At 43.6% G+C, this 22,857-nt stretch overlaps 1 protein-coding gene across 6 annotated transcripts in view; it reads left to right on the plus strand.

Annotated features, from left to right (window-relative positions):
• The window catches only part of AKAP13 (A-kinase anchoring protein 13), a 321,642-nt gene that overhangs the window by 70,356 nt on the left and 228,429 nt on the right, over window positions 1–22,857 (plus strand). For all 6 annotated transcript variants that reach the window (XM_018066002.1, XM_018066004.1, XM_018066003.1 and 3 more), the window contains exon 2: window positions 22,672–22,715. In XM_018066002.1, coding sequence (XP_017921491.1) covers window positions 22,683–22,715 — 33 coding nt within the window. In that variant the 5' untranslated portion in view covers window positions 22,672–22,682. The remainder of the gene's footprint in view (window positions 1–22,671; window positions 22,716–22,857) is intronic.

A 22,857-nucleotide genomic window follows, 5' to 3' on the forward strand; every position in this document is an offset into this window, starting at 1 on the left:
ATGTGGAAGCCACAGTCCTGTAATTCTGACCTTAACCTTTAAAAAAAAAAGAAGCCTGCTAGCAAGCTCACATCCAGCTAGTGTGCACTGGTGAGACCGTGCTGATTGTTCAAAGTTTGAAATACTGCCCCAAGCCCTTGTTCCCATCTTCCTCGCTCTGTCTGCCTATGGAAACCACACTCCGCCCGAAGCTGGCCCCCACCGACTCACCTCCCTGTGACCCAGCAGCCGAAGGGGTCAAGTCTGGCATGAGGACTAGGTGCCTCTGCTAGGCTTTGTCAGACTAGTGAGTTCCTTGGCCATACATTTTCCAACATCGGCCTGTCTGTCCCTCTAGTTTGTGTCCATCCATGTCAGTGCAGCAGTATGTGTCCTATATAGGCATTAGAAATTTGGGGAGATAGTGTGGTCTAAGGATTAAAAAGGAGTTTTCTAGTCAGACTGATCCCAGAGTCTACCGGTTTTGCGCAGAATGTCTTTAGATAAGTTCCTTGAACCCTGACGTCCATTTTCTTGTAGAATAGGGATAATACCCATCGAACCTTAAAATAATCTGTATATGATAATTTAATTTAATTTAATTTAATTGATTTAAATTAGATAATATGGTAATAGGCTTCTTGGTTTCATCATAGCTGTTAGGTCATCTCTAATTTTGTGCATTTTTGTGTAATTCTGTTTTAAGTTATTAATTTTACAGGACTCTAAAACCAATAGTTTTTCTCATTCTTACCTATTTTTACAGAGAGCTGACTGATCCAGAGGTACAATTGGGTTGCCCAAGAATATGCAGTGATTTTGGAGCCCAAGAAAATAAAGTCTATCAGTGTTTCCATTGGTTCCCCATCTGTTTGCCATGAAGTGATGGGACTGGGTGCCGTGATCTTCATTTTTTGAATGTTGAGTTTTTAAGACAGCTTTTTCACTCTCCTCTTTCACCTTCATCAAAAGGCTGTTGAGTTCTTCGCTTTCTGCTGTAAGGATGGTATTATCTGCATATCTGAGATTCTTGATACTTCTCTCTTGATTCCAGTTTGTGCTTCATCCAGCATTCTGCATGATGTACTCTGCATATAAGTTAAATGAGTGGGGTAATAATATACAGCCTTGATGTACTCCTTTCCCAGTTTGGAACCAGTTTGTTGTTCCATGTCTGGTTCCATCTGTTGCTTCTTAACCTGCATACAGATTTCTCAGCAGATAGGTAAGGTGGTCTGGTATTCCCATCTCTTAAGAATCTTCCAGAGTTTGTAGTGGTCCATACAGTCAAAGGCTTTGGTGTGGTCAATAAAGCGGAAGTAGATGTGCTACTCTTCAGATATAGATTAAGTACGAACCTCTGCTTTCAACCCAAGGACACTGTGACTGTTAAGCAGCATGTATTAAACAACACAGCGGATCTGTTTTAATAACCATGCATATAAACTTTGGCCAGGACACCTTCGATCCTAAACAGAAAGTCTCAGAATACTAGCCTGGGGATTATAGTTTGTTGTATAGGGGAATAAACTGATGCCTAGAGAGATAAAGTAGCTTGTACAAGGTTTTTCTAAATTCTCTCACCTAGCTTACAGCTTTTTAAAAGTAGCTTTTCCCTGTTCAAAATAACTTCTCTCCTGCCTCTCTGCCTCTGCTGTTATAACTAATGAAGTTGGGGTGCCCTAGTGGATTTCTTGGAGACATTTGTCTTCCTGAGTTGTAGGAGTTCTTTATATTCTGAAGACATGTCCTTTGCTAGATATGTTTTCCAAAGAACAGAGAGAGGTTACTGATTTTGTTAGCAGTTACGTGTTTTTTTTTCCTCTCTAGTTAATGTTTTTTTGTGTTCTGTATAAGAAATCTTTGCCAAACTGAAGGTCACAAGCGTTTTCTCATGTGCTTCCTGTGAGAAATTCTCTTTTAGATTTAGGTTTGTGGTCTGTTGGAGTTAACGTCTACAGCTGATGTGAGGTAAGGGCTGACATTCACTGTTTGCTTATGGATACCCACTTGTTTCAGCACCACTTGTGGAAAAAACCCATCTTTTCCTTGCCGAATTACCTTGACCCATTTTTGTGTGGGTCTTTTTCTGGGGTATCCTGTTTCATTGGTCTTTCTCTCTCTCCTTAGACCAGTACTAAGCCTGTGTTAGTTAAGATATTGATAGCTTTGTGGGTAAGTCTTGAGGACCGTAGTGTAAACCCTCCAACTTTGTTCTTTTTTCAAAATTCATATGGATATTATAGGTCATTTGCATTTTCACATCATCTTGTTGATTTCTGTAATAAATACTGCTTTTTATTGTTTCATTGGAAATGCATTAAATCTATAGCTCAATTTGGGGAGAGTTGGCATTGAACTATGATGCGTGTATGTTGGGTTTTTTTTTATGTTTTAAAATATCTTATGTATTTTTTAAAAGCTTATTTTAAATCACAACATTTTGTTCAATTTATACTTAGTATTTCATGGTTTTGATACTGTTATAGATATTTGGAGTTTCAGCTTCCAGTTATCTGTTATAGCATGTAGAAATACAATGGATTTTTGCTAATGAGGTAATGTCATTTTTCTATTTTATTTTGTTGATGTGGTGAATTTGCAAAAGCTAAACCAACATTGTATCCCAGGATAACCCAGTTGGATCATTGCATGTTATCCTTTTTCGTATTTCTGGATCTGAATTAGTAACATTTTATTAAGGGTTTTTGTGTCCATGTTGATGAGAGGTTTGGCTTGTATGTTTTTTCTTATAGTGACTTTGTCTGGTATTAGTATCAGGGTAATGTAAGTGAAGGAAGTTAGAAAATCCCCACACACCTCTCCATTTTTTGATATTGACGTTTTTTTTTCTTTTTTTTTTTGCTTATCTTTTTGGTGCATGTCACTGATGCCATCTGGGCCAGTTTTCTTTGTGATACATCTTAGCTAAGAATTCAAGTTCTACAATAGAAATGGGGTGGTTCTGGTAGATGTGCTGCTCATGGTAGCTTTAATTTTCCTGTTCCCTGATGACTGATGATATTGAGCGTATTTTCATGTGCCCTGTAGCCATTCATGTGTCTTCTTTAGTGAAAAGGGGCCGTTTTTAGTTGAGCTCTTATTGTTGAGTTGGAAGAGTTCCTTAGAAATCCTGGATGTGAGTACTTTATCCGATATATGATTTGTGGATATTGTCTTTGGCTTCTCAGAGGTAAAGCTATGAATCTTGGTCCAAAATGAAATGAACATGTGTTGAAGACTTTATCTAATTTATTTATTAATGAGGTATCCAGCAAGATGTCAAATGTGATATGTGATTGCACATATCTAGTAATTTTTTATTGTATGTTACACACTCTGGATGATACGTTTAGAGACTTCTCTGTTTTTTATCTTCTTAAAAGTGTTAACTTGTTCTGGCAGGCAGCTAATTGAATTGGACCTAAACTCCTACTTTAATTTGATCTCTGCTCAGTTCTTTCAGCCTCAGAGATTTGCTTTTTGCCAGAAATCTTGAGACTCAGTATATGTACAATTCAGGGGTCTGCCAAGGATTTGGGAAAAGCTTATATGCAGATTTTAAGAATGCAGCTTTCTGCTCTAGTTCTGTCTACTGTCTTAAGGGATCTGGGAAGTAACCATCTTTGAAAAGCCAAGTAAAAGTAAATCTTTGACTCAGTGTTTTTCTCTTTCTTCAGCTTTCTGTCTGTGTTTATCTTCTTCCAGTGCCTTGAAATGGCAGCTTTTTGTGTCTTAGTCAGTTACAGTTGCTTCTCCAGGAGCACATCTTCCTGGTGCCTTAGCAGTAATGAATCTGGCTGCAGTGCAGGAGATTGAGAGACACGGGTCCGATCCCTGGGTTGGGAAGATCCCGTGGAGGAGGAAATGGCAACCTGCTCTAGTATTTTTGCTTGGAGAATTCCAAGCAAAACTTGTAGCCCACAGAGGAGCCTGGTGGGCCACAGTTCATGGAGTCGCAAAGAGTCAGAGTGAGCTGCTAACATGTTCACTTCCACTTTTGTGAGAGGAAGTGAGCAAGGAAAGGTCTTTGAGAAGGGAGGTGATCGAGAAAGGAATTTGATAGGTAAGGGGGTTAGTAAGGTGAGGCTGCAGAGTCAAGACACTGAAGCCACTGAGCATGTACACGCGCAGGCGCAGTGATCTAATACAGGGTAATTGGCTTTTATTTTTTTGTCAGCTTTTTAAATGGTGACACTCTTTTTTGGTCATCTGCAGTTAACTTTCCATAGTATATGTCTTCTAAAGAGGGACTGGAAGCCTAACTCAAGACTTCAGATTTTTGAAAGTGAAATAAATAGGTTGATTTGCTCTGCAAGATTTAAAAAATGTTTTCCTTGCTTCCTGTCTGTTTTGACCTGACTCCTTGAAGGGCAGAGCTTGTCTTCTTAAGTGCAGCTGATGCTGGCCCTGAGTGGGGTGTTTCGTTGTGTTTGTTAAAGCTCCAGGCCTCAGGCTGTTAGCCCATAAGGAGTGTCTCCTTGGAGATTTCCTAACTGAGTTTTTAGATTCCCCAGCCCTTTGGTGTTCTTTTTCCCTCTTGGCCTGGGTGGGGAGGTATTCTGTGGGTGGCTGCATTCTTGACTTGCCCCTTGCTCTGGCCTGGGATAGCCATCAAGGTCTGTAATGGGAGGCTGCAGAGCCTGTCTCTGGTCTCTCCATTTTGCTTTTAACTGCTTTGTGCTTTAATTTTCTGTTCGCTTGAGTAGCAGACTTCAAGACTGCTGATCAGCCGTGTGAAAAGTCAGTGTGTATGTGCCAGGTACGGATGGTATAGGATGGTACGGTTCTTACTAGTACTTACAGTTTGTAAGATTTTGTATCGTACCAGCAGAGATGTGGCTCTTCACTGTGACTGCAGTTTTGAATGGGAAAGACTCCCTGTTCCTTCTCTTGAAGACTGGCCGTTGGTTTTGAAGATTATTTGCTTTATCAGAGTTTTGTCGCATTTCAGGGAAGACATTCTCAGAAGTTCCTGTTGCTTACGTAACAGCAGCTGAATTTTGGGGGCCAGCAGATTTTAGCTTGGCGGATGTTAGCCTGTGTTTGTGTAAAAGGGAGTTTGTCCATTCCCCACCGATTCTCAAGCTTGTAAACATTTCCATTTGGAGGTGGGTAGGAACATGTTGGTCTGTTGAGTTGCATTACTTGTTGGGTGATTGCGAAGCTGGCTTTTCCTGTAGGCCATTACCTACTACTGTGGGAAAACAGAATAAGGCACATCTATAAAGTAGTGGAAAACGGTTGACTTCTGGGGGAGATGAAACAGATGAATTAGTTAACAGAGAAGTGCTGAACAAGTATGTCTTTGCCTTCTTCCTCTCCCATCAGTCTTACTGGTGAAGCCCTGCTTCTACCACCAAGCATTTTCCATTTAAATTCTTCTCATTCTCACGGGGTTTAGTTCCCAGCTCACCAGATCACCTTTCTGCCTCCTTGCTTGTAGACCTAAGGTACCCAGTGTTTCTATTCATGAAATTACGATGTGTTAAAGAGACATGGATCTCTTCACTTGTGAAATGGATTAATGTGAGGATTTGTAGGTGCTTGAAGCAGAGTTAGAAACTCTTTGTTAAGCGCCAGTAAAGATGATGGTGATGGCAGTTAGCTCTGCTTAGTTGGTAAGCTGTAGGGTGTCAGGAACGTAGAATTTACGGGGTTTGCCTTTTGGATGAACCAACAAGAACACCCATTGAGGAATGAAGTACCGTGCCGAACTTGTCAGTGAGGGACAGACACACTGTGTGCTTTTTGATGAGTATGAATTCTGCAAGCCAGTGCGTGCTCCTTTCCACCCATGTTATTTCCAGCATATACTTCAGAGAGAGAGAACGGGGGAGGAAGGAGTATTTTTCTTTTAAAATGCCCTTGGTTGAATTTCAAAAGTGGATTTCAGATGCCAGGAAGCAGCTTGTAATGAGAGGATGAGGTCAGTTGGTATAATTGGAGCGAGTTGATAATTCCTTTACTCTGTTCTCTGAACGTTTAGTGTTTCTATTTCTGTAGAAACTCAGGAGCTAGAAAATGGCTAGCTCTCTCCATAGATACGTCGTGTGTCAAACTGGAGAGGGAGGTGCACAGGACGAGGGAGATGAGGGTCAGAGCCCAGAGCCAGCCTTCAGCCTCATCCATGCTGAGCCTGTAGTAGGTCCTGCGGCCACTGCCTTGTGTTTAAAGGCCTCTGAAGATTATTTTAGAAATGCCATCTTCAGTTTGATTGTACCAGCACTTCGGCAGGGGAACAGAGGGAAAGAAAGAGGAACCAGGAATATATTTTTAAAACTCTGGAAAAAAAAACTGACCTATGAGCTTCTACCTAAAGGGGCAGGGGCTGAGACCGCTGGCTTGCGGTTTTCACCATCTTACTTCCTGCTCTGCCACAGAGTCAGCTGTTTGTGGGCCTAAGTTTGCTGGTTGAAATCACCCTTTTCATTTTATTCAAGTCACTTAGACGGAGAGGCGGCACCAACTGAGGTTTCAACTCTCAGCTTCCAAACAGGTGGTTAGTCGAGCGGCCTCCGCGTCTCAGATTCTGCTGTTGCTGCAAGTGAGGAGCCAGGGTTCTGCTTGGCAGCTGCTTCCACCGTGCAGGCTTTCTTGGTGGTTGTCCGGAGCCCGGTGTGCTGGCCGGGTTCGTGCCCGTGAAGGACAGTGTGTATAGAGGGAGCATCTGTTCTGTCGCCGCTGTACCGAAGCGCCGCCCACGTTTGACTGACCTCAGTGCCCTCCCGCTGGGGGCCCTCTTACTCTGGTCAGCTCAGTCCTTGCATTCATCAGGGGGCGGGGGTGTTTAAGGTGCACCTTGTCTCTCTGCCTCCCGGGGTCTTTGCAGCAGCCATGGCTTTTGAGTCTTTTGGAGCAGTCAGAGTCCTTGGCCTGGTCTTCTCACCACGACTGATCCAGCACCGAGCCGCTGTTGCTGCAGTGGGGTGGGGCCCCTGGGGGCCTGTGTAATTTATGCGGAGAGTCGGAAAGTCAAAGGTCTCAGCACTCTCAGGAGAGTTTATTTGGACTGTTTATAGGCTGTTGTTCTGTCCGCAGCCCCTTCTCTGGAGTACGGTCACATTCTGGTTGGATGAACTCTTTTCTCTCGGTGCCTTTCCTATGCCTTCTGTCTGGCATCCTTTACGTCGGGCCTCGTCATCCCTTCCACATCAGACTGGCTTCTGGACAGGCTGGGCCCGTGAAGACTCCTGTACAGGGACCTGCTCACCTACCCCACCTCACGCCCACTTAACCAAACCTGCAGAGCCACAGTTTTGCTTTGGGGACAGTACGTCAGGCAGTCCTTTACTCTTTTTCCTCCACATTAATTTACCTTTTGATTGTAAAGGTTTTCAGGAAAAGCAGCCAAGTGAAGCTTTGATGATGATCACATTATTAGCATTTGGGTCATTCTGTGAGAATACTGATGTATGAGACACACACACACTGTATTCTGAAATGTAAAGGAAAGGGCAGTGTGTAGTAGAGCTTGACTCTCTCTAGCTGTTTTCTGTGCATCCTAAATATATTCAGTATGTGAGGTTTCACAGTGCATAGCGGTGCTGTCCTTTTGTACATTAGCTAGAAGCAACAGTTCATTGTCATGCATTCTGTTACGCACCGCTTGCCTCCACACAGAGCTAGGAATGCTAACTGTTTTAAAGCAACAGTTTTCTTTTTTAACTTAGTTCAAGTGGGGAAATTAATTTTCCATTTCTTACTGTGTAAGTTATTAATATATGTGATCCTCTACGAGTTTCCTTTTAAGAGGAATTCAGAAAACTCAAGATTCAGGGAATAATATCGGAAGTTTCTCTTAGCCCTGTTATTTCTAATTCCAGAACAAGTGTAATATCACCTAAATTTAGCCGGGCAATTAACCTTTTAAGTCATTAGCTTTAAAACCGTTTTCAGTAAACTGATCAAGTGAGGAGAATTTGCAGAGCACGTTGTCATTGATTTTCAGTTCAGCTGAGATCTCCTCTTACCAATTCTTTACCTTAGTGTTGTTAAACACCTGTGTTTGTTTTGTGAAGCTGTGTGTCCAAATTGAAAGTGAGTTGGCTTTATTAACATCCTAACAGAATTAGACACAATTCTTTTAAAGCACCATTTTCAAAATGCATGGGCACTTCCTCCTCTACTGTGGACCCCGAGAGCGCAGTGTTACACTTGCCTTGAGCGTGACTTGGGGAGAGATCACTGAGAGAGACCTTCCCACAGAGTGACAGGGCCGGGATTGTTGTCAGAACATGGGTGCGTGTTGGTCTTCAAGTAGCTGAATTCTCTGCTGAAACGGCTGATCGAGTTATATCGCAGTTTCTACAGTATGTTACTGTTACAGATGGCTTCCAGATTGTTAGAAGTAGGGGTGATAATTTTCATGTGTTTTTAGTTGACTGGCCCTAGTTGTTTCTTCCTAAACTAAGTTTATCAGTAATTAAAAAAAATTACTTTCCGCTCATTGTATGATATAAAAACAAAATGACTCCCCAAGGGATATTTTATGAATAGAAATTCTTTAATTTTAAAATGAAAAATGAAAGTCTTCACTTAAGTTAATAGAGTGATATTTAAAAAAAAAAACCCACTAGTGGGCTGCTAAAAAGTATTGGAGTTTATTTGACTCTGTAAAATTTTCATTTAATTTTGTAATACACAAATTTCTTTTACTCGAAGTCTTTATTGTTCAAAAACCTTCCCTCCCATTTTGCGATGGTTAGACAAACAAACCTTGTGTTTTCAAATACCATTATTCTCAGATACCATTATTTGAAGACCTACTACTGGAGAATCATAATATTGAAGGCAGTTATTTAGCCCCGACGTATGAAAGCCATTTTAACACTTTAAAAGCTAACGTTGACATCCTTAGCATCAGCTTCTGGTACACTCTTCTGCCTGCCCCTTGTGGGAATGACCCGATACTGCTTTTGTCTTGCACCGTGACCAAGAAGGTGGTCTGCGGGTCACTGCGAAATGATTTCTAACCAAGTAGCCACTCCAGGCCTTGGGATTTGTCCAGGTGAGGTCCTCCAGCTTAGTAATGTCTGCATTTGTGTGCGCGCCCACTGGCCTAGATTTAGTCTTTCCAAGTAGTTTATAACTGGTTCGGCCCATTGGATTGCTTGCTTTTGTGATGATACAGGTTGGGGAGGATGAAGGAAGTAGAAAGGCTTGAACTTGGCAGTCTCTTTACAGGATGTCTCTTTTAACCCCTGCTGAGGTTAATTTACATAAAACCCAGCTGTGTGTGTGCACGAAGTTTTCTAAATTTAAAGTTTATTCTTATTACCATAGTGATGAGATTGTCAGCACTCCCTGAATTCACAGTCTTGCTCTCCTCTATCTGGACATCCTGGCAGCTCCCAGTTCCGTTTCCTTTGGGTAACAGGATGCAGCTGGCGGCTGAATTCTCACCTGTGGAATAGCCCTTTGGAGCTCTCTCCTCCGTGTAGGTCTCTGCAAAGCAGCAGAAACCATTTTTTGCAGGAAACCACAGGCCTGTGTTAAACACCAAGGGAGAATTGAAATAACATGTGTGAGTGTTCCTCTTCCCGAAGGTACCAATCACTGTGCGAGCACTGCCTTCTGCCCTCCCCTTGGCTTTGAGGTTCTTGTTTAGTTAGCTGATGCTCACTCCCCCCTACTCTCCTCTCTGTTACCTCTCTGGCCAGCTGAGCAAGTTGAACCAGGCTGGATTTCATAATGAGCTACTAGGTAAGCCTTCTGGGACTTTCAGATATTTTGGGGAAGATTGATTTTTGTTCTTACACGCTGTGGACCCTTGGCCATCACATGGTATGGGGAAGCTCATTCATTTCTGTCTATGATGGTCATATCAGTCAGGCGTCTCTTTAGTATTTACTGGGTGCCCCTGTGCCAGATGCTGTCAGGAGCCGTGGTGGTCTGGAGGAGGAGTGCTCCAGAGGACATCTGCTTTGTGGCAGGCCAGAATAAACAAGCCGAGGGGAAAAAGCAGGCACGGAATAAAGGGGGAAAATGCCAGTGTGTGCCTTACTGCTGACTGTGTGGATTAGCCTATCAGCAGTAATCAGCAGGGCGGAGGGCATTATCTTGAGCCAAAGGAGTAAGCACTGGGCCCAGGGTGGTGTATGCCGAGGGTGTGTAGGAGCTGCAGGGCCGCCGTGGGGGAGAGGAGCGCTCAATAAGGCGGTGCAGATAGTGTATTTGGAGAAGTCAGGGTGGGTCTCTGGGGGAGCCTGGATGGCCTCTTGAGGTCACCGGAGATGAAGGGCGTATTTAATAGAGTGCTGTGTCTGTTGGGGTTCCCATTTCTCGCTTCAGTACCCTTCATTTAGAATTAGGGGTCAGCACGGCAATTAGGATGCTCCAAGAGAAGTGCTCCTTGAACGTGATGTGAGATTAATGTTGAGAGGGCTAAAGACGTAACTCGTGCCAGGCAGTAACGATAGGAACGTAATTTATTGTTTTCTCATTGCTTAGTATCGTATAAACACTTCATATACGTCTTTTATTCTTAGGTTTCCCCATTTTGCACACGAGACTAAAGCTTGGCAGTTAAATAGCTTGTTGGAGGCAGTGCAGCCAGAAGTGCAAGAGTTATACAGCTCAAATCCAACTCTGTGTCCTTCTCTGAATTGTAATGCCTTTCTCATTTTTATTCTTGCAATATTCTAGTTGTTTCTGTTGTTCAGTCACCACGTCAGGTCCAACTCTTCGTGACCCCATGGACTGCAGCACGCCAGGCTCCCCTGTCCCTCACCATCTCGTGGAGTTTGCCCAAATTCATGTCCATTGAATCGGTGATGCCATCCAACCATCACATCCTCTGTTGCCCCCTTCTCCTCCTGTCTTCAGTCTTTCCCAGCATCAGGGTCTTTTCCATTGAGTCACCTGTTCACATCAGGTGGACAAAAGTACACAGCATTCTAGTAGGGGCTGCTAAAGAATCCTTAAATGCTAGATGGTTGTCTTCCCAATCTAGATGGGCACTTTTCAGCCATCTGTTCCTTTAATATCTTTATTATTCATCCAAGTGGCTTATAGAAAGATGGGGGAAAATAAACATGATGCTGAATTTTTTGCAGGGGAAATGTGCCGAGCTTATTAACCTCCCCTTTGGCAGCTGCCTGTCCCAAGCGGCCCGTGTATGTGTGTGGATGCAGCATCTGGGCCTGGTCCCTCGGGTTCAGGGCTCCCGCTTTAGAAGAACTAACATGGGTTAAATATGCTCCCCAAACTGTGATCACTCCCTGTTTTGAGGCTTTTCTCTCCCTTTCTTGGTAGCTCAGTGATAAAGAACCTGCCTGCCAATGCAGGAGAGTCGGGAGATCCCTGGATTGGGAAGATCCCCTGGAGAAGGGAATGGCAACCCACTCCAGTGTTCTTGCCTGGAAAATTACGTGGACAGAGGAGCCTGAGGGGCTACAGCCCACGAGGTCACAAAGTGTCGGATCCAACCGAGCATGCACGCAGTGCTCCTTTTTGTGAGGCTGGCAGACCTTAGCGTCGTTGCCTGGATCTTCTAAAGAGAAGAGGCTGGTGCCCCCAGAGAGCCTTGTAAGAGGTGAGATGGCTCAGCACTGTGTAGGCAGAGAGGAAGCTGCAGAGTGAAAGCAGCGTTTTAGGAAGGTTGAGTCAGAGCTGCACATGGAGCATGGAGAGATTTTCTCAAGGTGATAAGGCCCTGGCATGCAGGTCTGCAAGCAGAGGCAGGAGGACTGGCAGATTCCTGCCTGGGGAAGGAGGAGATGTGGGCTGCTCTGGGACCCCTTCTCATTATAGAGTTCATGGCTCACAGGGTTTGGCTCAGTTTTGGGGTGGGGATCCCAGGGCCCCTGGACATTGATTGGAAAGCCAGTCTCTGCCTGCTGCACTTTGGGGAAGCCACTGTGGGGTTTTAGCCTGGCCTTCCTGGTTGTAACCCACAGCAGATACTTGGACTCTCAGGGTTTGAATTTAGGCTACAGGAGATTACCTTCCAGTGGTACTTTTTATGAGTCTTTGAACCTGAGTTGTGAATGATCAGACATTTGAGCTGAGCTTAAAAAAAACAGAAGACAAAGCAAAACCAAGAAGATGATGGTGATGAAGAAGCAGAGGTTTGCTGATGCGCGTGTCATCATGTGGCCGTCATTTCTTCGGGCTAGCGCCGTGTCACTGTGGCCTGTGTGTTTCCTGTCTTCCTTCCTCAGCAGCCTGGAGGCATGAGAGTTTACACAAGTGTCTCTCCCGACTGCTTCCCTCTCCTCCTGCTTGCTCTTCTCATTCTTCTGCATCGTTGTTCAGAACTGACGGCACTGTCCTGTCTTTGGCTATGCTGGTTTTGTTTTCTTTCTTTTCTGTACTACGCATCTCCTGCTGTGTCTACTTGGTTAAACCTTCTCTGGCATTGGCCTTCTACAGTAAGCTGTGTCTGGGCTCCACCTTCTAGAGGGTTTACAGCTCCTTCCTGATCCTTGTAAAATTTTTATTGCACTTATCATAATGTACTATAAATTAAGTATTTAAATATATGTGTCACTTGTTATACTGGTAGGGGTCATGTATTATTTCCCTATCATGGATTGCAGCCTTGGCGTGGCGAAGGGGCTTGTGTAACTCGGTGAAGCTTTTAGTCATGCTGTGCAGGGCCACCCAAGACAGACATAGTGAAGATGAAGAGTTCTAGCAAAACATGGTCCACTGGAGGAGGTATTATTGGCCAGTCACCCCAGTATTCTTGTCCCATGGACTATACGAAAAGGCAAAAAAATATGATACTGGAAAGTGAGCCCCCCACCTTCCATTAGGCTACTCAGGAATTCCAGCTGAGTTATTTAAAACCCTAAAAGATGATGCTGTTAAAGTGCTGCATGCAGTATGCCAGCAAATTTGGAAAACTCACCAGTGGCCACAGGACTGGAAAAGGTCACTTTTCATTCCAGTCTCAGAGAAGGGCAATGCCAAAGAATGTTCAAGGTACCATACAGTTGTGCTCATTTCACATGCTAGCACGGTTATGTTCAGAATCCTTCAAGCTAGATTTCAGAAGTATGTGAACCGAGAACTTCCAGATACACAAGCTTGGTTTTGAAGAGGCAGAGGAACCAGAGATCAAATTGCCAACATTTGTTGGATCATGGAGAAAGCAAGGGAGTTCCAGAAAAACATCTACTTCTGCTTCATTGGTTATGTTAAAGTCTTTGACTGTCTGGATCACAACAAACTGTCTACCTGAACATCCTATATGCAGAACAAGAAGCTACAATGGACTGGTTCACAATTAGGAAAGAGTACAGTAAGGCTGTGTATTGTCACCCTGTTTATGTAACTTCCATGCAGAGTACATCATGTGAAATGCCGAGCTAGGTGAATCACAAACTGGAATCATGATTGCTGGGAGAGATATTAACAACCTCAGATATACAGATGATATCAGTCTAGTGGCAGAAAGTGAAGAGGAACTAAAGAGCCTCTTGATGAAGGTGAAAGAGGATAGTGAAAAAGCTGGCTTAAAACTCAGCATTCAGAAAACGAAGATCATGGCATCTGGTCCCATCATTTCATGGCAAATAGATGGGGAAACAATGGAAACAGTGACAGACTTTATTTTCTTGGGCTCCAAAATCACTGTAGACAGTGACTGCAGCCATGAAATTAAATGATGCTTGCTCCTTGGAAGGAAAGCTATGACAAACCTAGACAGTGTCTTCAAAAAGCAGAGACATTGCTTTGCTGACCAAAGTCCATATAGTCAGAGCTATGGTTTTTCCAGTAGCCATGTATGGATGTGACAGTTGGACCATAAGGAAGGCTGAGTACTGAAGAATTGATGCTTTTGAATATTGCTGGAGAAGACTCTTGAGAGTCCCTTGGACAGCAAAGAGATCAAACCAGTCAATCCTAAAAGAAATTAGCCCTGCCTAATAGCTTAGTTGGTAAAGAATTTGCCTGTAGTGCGGGAGACCCTGGTTCGATTTCTGGATCAGAAAGATCCGCTGCAGAAGGGAGAGGCTACCCACTCCAGTATTCTTGGGCTCCCTTGTGGCTCAGTTGGTAAAGAATCCACCTGCATTGCGGGAGACCTGGGTTAGATCCCTGGATTGGGAAGACCTCCTGGAGAAAGGAAAGGCTACCTGTTCCAGTATTCTGACCTGGAGAATTCCATGTCCATAGCGTTTGCAAAGGGTCGGACCTGACAGAGCAACTTTCACTTTATTCATTGAAAGGACTGATGCTGAAGCTCAGACACTCTGGTCACCTGATGCGAAGAGCCAACTCACTGGAAGAGACCCTGATCCTGGGAAAGACTGATGGCAAAAGGAGAAGAGGGTGGCAGAGGATGAGATGGTTAAATAGTATCACTAACTCAGTAGACATGAATTTGAGCTAACCTTGGGAGATAGCAGAGGACAGAGGAGCCTGACGTGCTGCAGTCCATGGAGTCAGAAAGAGCTGGACACGACTTAGCAGGTGAATGGCAATTGTCCTTAAAGCTAGCATCTAGCTGTCCATGGACTATTTTAAGGGCTCAGTAATACAAGATTATCATCCATTATTAAGTCTTTACCTGCCAGGCAGGTATTATAAACATATATAAAGAAAATGAGGCCTCAATCAGTAAAGACTATGGTGTGCTTACCCATATGAATTTTAGAGCAAGTTCTAAGATGAGTGTAAGAAAATCAGAGTTTAAATTTAATGTCCTCAATTATTTTAATTAATTGATAAACTATTGTGACAAAGTTCTGATTTGTTTTATTCCACGATGATCACTTTGCTTGTGTGTGTGTGTTTGCCGTAAATTCTGGGTCATTCTGCCTACTGGGTAAAGCAGCACTTATAAGAATAAATCAAATGAGTGAATGTGGCCATTAGGTTCTTGTCTCAGTTTGCGGTATCCTTTTGATTTCCTGTGAGTATTGCCCTCTGTTAGACTCTGTGTCCTGACAACCTCTCCTAGGCACCCCCTTCCCCTCCCGCCCCTCTTCTGACTAGTGCTTTGCTTTTTTCCTGGTGTGTAGTAAGCACTGTGTCATGAGAGGGTGGGTTAGAACAAGGCTCACTGTGCCGTGAGAATCAGACACCTGATCCGAGTCTCAACACCGTTGCCAAAAGTGTGGGCTGTGATTTCAAAGGAAAACATCACAAGGTTAGGTTTTTTGATCTGGACTCTGATGGTGGAAGTAGGCAGGGAGGGGCCGGGCAAGAATTGGCATCTGAGAACGCGCCAACAGATGCTCATGTGCCATGACGTTTGAGCATCGCTGCTTACAGCTCACTGCCCAGTTAATCAGTGAGTGCATCTTTAAACAGGAGAGCTTGGACATTCACAGGGCTTCCGTAAGATTTCCTCAGTTCCTTATTCAGAAAGTATACTTGGAGTTTCTTTGTCTTTTTAAAAAGAACTTGACATCCTCACCAGGAAAAGCCTATCTACCCGTTCACTGTGCTTCCTTTTCTGTGTTCCAGAATTCCTGGCTCCTACCCTCAGCCAGTACATGACATGTTTATAGCCAGCAGCCCAAACTCCTTAGGAATGAAGGAGAGAGTCTTTTGAATCTTGTTGTTTTCCTTGAGGAAGACCTGAATGTTGACCGTTCTGCAGGAATCCAGAGTATGCACTGTCATTTCCATGTTAACCCCCACCCAGATGTTTGTGGGTTTTGAAGGATTTATTCTAGCCCAGTCGTAGCCAGGTCCCTGGCCATGGAAATTCATCTGAAGCACACTTTTCCATGGAAATACCCTGCAGGTAGGAATACTCTATTTATGCCTGGCTGCATCCCAAACAGCTGTCCTTCCCTGAATGAGACTGGGGTGGCTGTGTTTAAGGGGGCAGTTTGCACATCTTTTTTATGGATTTAGATGCTTCCCTGTTGTGAATGACAAAAACCATGCCGAGTTTGTCAGGCGTGGACAGCTGGTCCTTAGGAAAAAGTTTTCGGTACAATTACCTGCTATGGTGTTGGGGGCACCTGTGACTTGCCCGCTGCCCCTCCTTGAACATTTGACTTTTAACAGGAGCACCTGTTAAAGGCTTCTTTAGTGTAAAGTGTGACTGTGACCGCAGAATAGTGAGTTTGGTTTATGTTTACAGACATATGGGTGCAGACATTCTGGTTTTAATTGCTTTGCTTTTTATCAGCTCTAGGGACCTCTAGTAAAGCTGGTAGATTTATTCAGTTTGACATTGAGGGGAAAAAAACAGGTCTTTTTACTCCTTTCTAGGTCCGTTGTAACAGGGGACTTATGCCTTTCCTGTATTGAGACATGCTTTTTTTTTTTTTTTTTTTAAAGATGGAAAATATCTTTGAGACCTATAAAACTGTTGAATGAGGACATAATGTTTCTTTGGATTATTGAGTTGGTTATTTTTTTAGCTTTTGACCAGGAGTTGGCATTCTGTGATCCACTGGCTGAATCTAGCCTTCTGCCTCTTTTAGTAAATGAAGTTTTATTGGAATACGGCTACACCCAGTCATACATATGGCAGCAGAAACCCTGTGACCTGCAGAGCATAAAATATTTACTGTTTGACTTTTTACAGAAATGTTTGCTGACACCTATTAAGGATTCCAATTTTTATTTAGGTGTGTATTTTTTGGGGTGGGGGGCGGCGGGGTACCTGGTAAGATTTTGCAGTTGTTTGCTCAGGCACATCGGTTGTTGGAAGTGCTTTCTGTCCTGTCCGTTCCGCAAACTAGTCAAACAGGCTTATTGTGATCCTGTATAGTGACTGAGTTTCTGCACCGTCATTTTTCAGGTAGAGCAAGGTGCAAAACGTTCCAGAACTTTTGCTCCTGTAAACTTGGTCAGTGCTGCATGCCCAGTGCTGGTATATTCTGATGGTGGTCTGTGCTTTTTTGCACCCTGTGAGGAAAAAGCTGATGCTAGTTTATGTTAAAGTACAGGAAGGGATCCTTGAAAAGCAACAGTCTTTGCTTCTCTAATCAGCAGCACCCTGAGACTTTTTTTCCTCTTTCTCTCTTTTATATTTTTAATAGGATAATTGCTTTTTATTGTGTTGATTTCTGCTGTACATCAGCATGAATCAGCCATAGGTAGACATATGTCCCTGCCCTCTTGAACCTCCCTCCCACCCCTCTAGATAGTCACAGAGCACCTGATTTGAGCTACACCATCAAAATGGGAGAAAATAATTGCAAATGAAACAATTGACAAAGGGTTAATCTCCAGAATATATAAGCAGCTTATGCAGTTCAACAGCAGGAAAATCTTAATAGCCCAGTCAAAAAATGGGCAGAAGACCTAAGCAGATATTTCTCCAAATAGATGGCCAATAATACATGAAAAGATGCTCAAGGTTGCTCATTATTCAGTCCAGTCGCTCAGTCGTGTCCGACTCTCTGCGACCCCATGGACTGCAGCACGCCAGCCCTTCCCTGTCCATCTCCAACTCCTGGAGCCTACCCAAACTCTTGTCCATCGTGTCAGTGATGCCATCCAACCATCTCAACCTCTGTTGTCCCCTTCTCCTCCCAACTTCAGTCTTTCCCAGCATTGGGGTCTTTTCCAATGAATCAGTTCTTTGTATCAGGTGGCCTAAGAATTGGAGTTTCAGCTTCAGCATCAGCCCTTCCAATGAATATTCAGGACTGACTTCCTTTAGCATTGACTGGTTGGATCTCCTTGCAGTTCAAGACTGCTCATTATTAGAGAAATGCAAATCAAAGTTACAATGAGGTATCACCTCACAACTGTCAGAAAGCCCCTCACCAAAAAATCTACAAATAATAAATGCTGGAGAGGGTTTGGAGAAAAGGGAACCTTTTTGCGCTGTTGGTGGGAATGTCAATTGATTACAGCCATATGGAGAACAGTGTGGAGAGTCCATAAGAAACTAGGAATAAAACTGCCTGCCTGCAATGTGGGCAGTGTGGGAGACCTGGGTTCAATCCCTGGGTTGGGAAGATCCCCTGGAGGAGGGCACAGCAACCCCACTCCTGTACTCTTGCCTGGAGAATCCCATGGACAGAGGAGCCTGGGAGGCTGCAGCCCACAGGGTCGCAAAGAGTTGGGCATGACAGCACGCACATGGTGAGGGGGAATGGAAGCGGCCTCGATGTCCACCCTGAGGCTTCTTGCGTGTGGGTGTTGCAGCAGGATGTGTAGGCTTACATAATTGACACAGCTGCCTTAAAATTGGAGGAGCCTGTTTTGACATAAAGTGAACATGTTCCATTTATACAGGAGCAAACTGTTTGGTTTTTCTTGGAGCATTTTGAAATACAACGCAAAACGTGGGAAGAATAAATACACTTACTGCACTTGTTATTACTATTACTTCACACACCCCCGAGTTTATGACTTCCCCAGAACTGTAACAGGTTGCTGTGGAGTGGCGGAGTCGGTAGACACACCTGCCATCAGGTCATGTAAATCTTGGCATTTTGATAGTTCCTTTTCTTCATGGTCTCTGTCAAATGGGGCGCAGCCTTTACCTGTCCCACAGCACCAGTCACACCTGCTTGAGAAGTCATTCACCAGTTTGTTATCGGAGACAGAAAACATTTTGGGATTTTCTCTTAAAATTCCTTGATGAAATGATTGGACAGACATGGTGCTTTTGTTCAATTTTCGTCTTGATAAAAAGTCTGTAGACAAAGCAAAGACTCCTGTGGTCTCCAAATTGGGCTTGGGGTATAGGTTGGTTTTCAAGTGCATTTGCTCTGACTGAGAAGATTGCCTTCCTGTAATACGTAGTCTCCTTTTTTTAGAACGCAGTTCTCAAGTAAACTAAGTCTGTTTAAATGTGTGAAATAAGTTGATGCACTGTATATAGCAAGTGCTTGATGGTTGCGCATCAGAACTCTTGAGTTCTCCGTTTTAGGACCAGTTTGAGGGTCTTTCATCTATTAATTTGTATTACTTGCTTTCTTAATCTCTTTCACTGTGGGGGTAAAAGCCACCCCAGGAGGCCTTCCCTCAGCCCCATATTTAAAACTATCCTACTCACTGCCTGTTCCCTCTTATTGATGCTTCCCTGTAGCACTCACTAGTGCTTTCTCTCTGTTAGTCCTCAGATAAGCTCTGTTTGTACTCTCAATGCCTTGAGCAGGGTGCCCAGCATGCTATAGATGCCCAGTGATGGTTGAATTAACGAAGTCGAGGAGAATCTCTACTGTCTGTAGAATGAGGGCTAGAGGCAAGCAGGGCAGGTCGGTTGGTGACATCAGACTGGGCTTGAATTCTAGGTTCATCCACCTCTTATGTTGATATTAAATAATTTAATCATTTAAAGGAAACACCCCTCTCCCCAACCAGTGAGATGGGGAAAAAACGGGGAAAACAGTATTTTTAAAAAGGGGATTAAAAATGGTGTTGGAGGGACTTCCCTGGCGGTCCAGAGGTTAAGACTTCACCTTCCATCGCAGGGGTGTTGTGGGTTTGATCTTTGGTCGGGGAGCTTAAATCCCACATGCTCGTGATCAAAAAACCAAAACATGAAACAGAAGAAAAATTGTAACAATTTCAATAAAAACTTAAAAAGTGGTCCGCATATAGAAAAATAATATTGACTATCAGTTCAGTCGCTCAGTCGTGTCCGACTCTTTGCGACCCCATGAATTGCAGCACACCAGGCCTCCCTGTCCATCACCAACTCCCGGAGTTCACCCAAACTCATGTGCATCAAGTTGGTGATGCCATCCAGCCATCTCATCCTCTGTTGTCCCTTTCTGCTCCTGTCTCCAGTCCCTCCCAGCATCAGAGTCTTTTCCAGTGAGTCAACTCTTCACATGAGGTGGCCAAAGTATTGGAGTTTCAGCCTCAGCATCAATCCTTCCAATGAACACCCAGGACTGGTCCCCTTTAGGATGGCCTGATTGGATCTTCTTGCAGGCCAAGGGACTCTCAAAAGTCTTCTCCAGCACCACAGGTCAAAGGCATCAATTCTTCGGCGCTCAGCTTTCTTCACAGTCCAACTCTCACATCCATACATGACCACTGGAAAAACCATAGCCTTGACTAGACGGACCTTTGTTGGCAAAGTAATGTCTCTGCTTTTGAATATGCTATCTAGGTTGGTCATAAGTTTTCTTCCAAGGAGTAAGTGTCTTTTAATTTCATTACTGCAGTCACCATCTGCAGTGAATTTGAATCCCCAAAAAACAAAGTCTGACACTGTTTCCACTGTTTCCCCATCTATTTGCCATGAAGTGATGGGACCAGATGCCATGATCTTCGTTTTCTGAATGTTGAGCTTTAAGCCAACTTTTTCACTCTCCACTTTGACTTTCATCATGAGGCCTTTTAGTTCCTCTTCACTTTCTGCCATAAGGGTGGTGTCGTCTGCATATCTGAGGTTATTGATACTGGCTCTAAAGCTCTGTAAATGTTAGTCCTTGCTTCCCCTGGTTTGTCAGCATTGAGGAAGCCTAAAGGCGTCTGAGTCTAGCGATCCGATGCTTCTAGGGTCATCACCTTGATGACTTCTGGCAGATTTATCCTTCCAGCAGCCTGTGCTGCCAGCACAACAATGAACTGTCCCTTTGACCAGTGTGGGTGGACAGACAGTTTGTCAGCCCTCTTTAATCCTCATATCAGAATAACTTGTATGGGTTCTGGCTTTGAAACAAGTTTAGTCAAGTCCACGATTCCAGACAGTTCAGAGGGCATCACAAGACCTTTCGCCCAGAGGTAGCGGGCGCATCAGAGAAGTTTGTTTGTGTTCCTTGTACGCACAGTCATTCTAGGTCTTCTGGCAAATCAAGAAACATCAGAAGGCTGGTAGGTCACTAGTTTGTCTCCATAGATTTCTCCAAACCTTACAGGTCTGGTTACAAGGTATTAATTCTTGTTTTGGTTTCCACTGATGTTTCTTCTGTTGGGATGGTCAGCAATACTTCGTAAGTCAGTTAAAGCAAATGGATTTGGTTCGTGCATTTATAGATTCTTTGAGTCTTTTGTCCCGGGCAAGTCTGAACAGGACTTAGAAAGCTGATTAAAAGACTAGTGAGCATGGTGCTTAATTTTAAGTTAAATGGATATTTAATGCGTTGAGAAGGTACTCCATCTTCAGTCTGTCTTTTCTCCTGTTTTTTTTTTTTTTTTTTGTAATCATCCATGCTTGCTTTTTGAATCTGTTGGTTAGAAAAACAAAGGTTTTCTAAAAGAGTTGACTATTGCTCCATTTCTCAAGTTTGGTTTTCAGTGTGGATTTTTGTAGGTGATTTTAGCACACAAGAGTGCCCTAGGCCATGTGTGTGTGTGTGTGCGTGTGTGTGTGTGTTGGGCGGGTCTGTTAGTGTGTGTGTGTGTGTGTGTGTGTGTTGGGCGGGTCTGTTAGTGTGTGTGTGTGTTGGGCGGGTCTGTTTATGTGTGTTGAGTGGGTCTCTTATTGTGTGTGTCTTCGTGCGTGTGCGTGTGCGTGTGTGTGCGTGTGTGTGTTTGGCAGGTCTGTTATTGTGTGTGTGTTGGTGGGGTGGGAGTGTGGACTAGAGGGCAAACGGGGCAAGCAGGGGAGGTAGTCAGTCCCTGTGGGGCCACCTGGCTGGGCACGTCTTGCAGCAGAGTGAATGAAACCCGTGGCCTGCTACTGGTTGGAGATGATCGTGTGTGGGAGTCTGGTTATAGATTTATCTTTTTCCCTAGAGGTGTGTGTTAACTGATTTGGGGTGAGCCTTTGATCCTCAGACTCACAACCTGACTAAATTGGCCGATTTGTGAAAAAGTTTTAATACTGAGAGGATTCTGTTGTTTGAGGTATGTGTGGTTGCTCAGGCATTGCTTTTTATTCTAAAATTTGGTCTTTGATTTCTAATTTACGCTGTTAGCATTTCGATTGTTAAGTTTTTGTGATCTGGTCTGGCATCTTGCCAAGTATGGGATTTTATCTTTTTCTTTTTGCACCTTGAATGCTATTCCTGTATGTTTTTTTTTTTAAATACTGCTAAGATTGTAATTGATCAGGTCCCCTATTTTGAGCAAGACACTCAAAATCTATTGGAATGAAATTACTTGGGCCGCCTTCTCTGATTCTTATGAAGATGGGATTAGCTTATTCTGAGATTGGTTTATTTAACAAAAGATTTGACCATCTGAAGTAATTCTGGACTAAGATAATTTTAGCTTAGATGAAATCCTGGTCAAATCACCAAGGTGAGCTTTTAAGAACATGCTGTTCTCAATATTCACAAATGTATTATATAATGCTGTAAGTCTTCTCTAAAGTTCTTCCTAAGATTTCTGTGAGAATTCATTTAGAGGGGTAACGACAGGGAATCCAGCCGCTGATTTTCAGGAGACCAAAAGCTTCTAGCTGATGGAGGCAAGTCTGGTAGCCCCCTTCTCTGAGAGGAGGAGGGCTGTCTCGAGGTCTCCCCTCCGCCCTGAGTGCCCTAGTGACAACTGGGGAAGCATCTTATGAGTTTGGGGGATTATATGAAAGTGTAACTTGTGCACACACTGTTCTTTTTTTGGTGACTGCTTTTAATATCCTGTTGGTTGGTTGTTAAAGCATCTTATATGACTGCAAAGACTTTTGTCTTTTTCAATCAGAACATCTTTCTCCCCACTTGTAAAGATTGAATCTGGGCCACAAGGCATGCTGCAGTCCTTGAACTTCTGTCTCGGAGGAAAGCTGGGCATCTGTAACCCCAGACTCCTGATTTTGCTCATGTAACCTTGCTTGACATCTAGGACTTTCCCAGTGGGTTTTAAATTTTTGGTGATAACTTTTAATTTTATTCTCATTTCTTTCTTTCTTTTCTGTTCCAGTGTCCTGGGTCATGAAACTTAATCCACAGCAAGCTCCATTATATGTGAGTAAATCACCAGATTTCATTTTATCCGTACTTCTGCTGTTTAATTTTTATAATAAACTCAAAAATTTTCTCCTGTGATTATCAAAGGAATGTTGAACCATCTACATATGAATATATTGACATAATGCACATCAGAAAT

This window comes from Capra hircus, chromosome 21 (genome assembly GCF_001704415.2).
Source record: "Capra hircus breed San Clemente chromosome 21, ASM170441v1, whole genome shotgun sequence".
Taxonomy (NCBI): Eukaryota; Metazoa; Chordata; class Mammalia; order Artiodactyla; family Bovidae; genus Capra; species Capra hircus.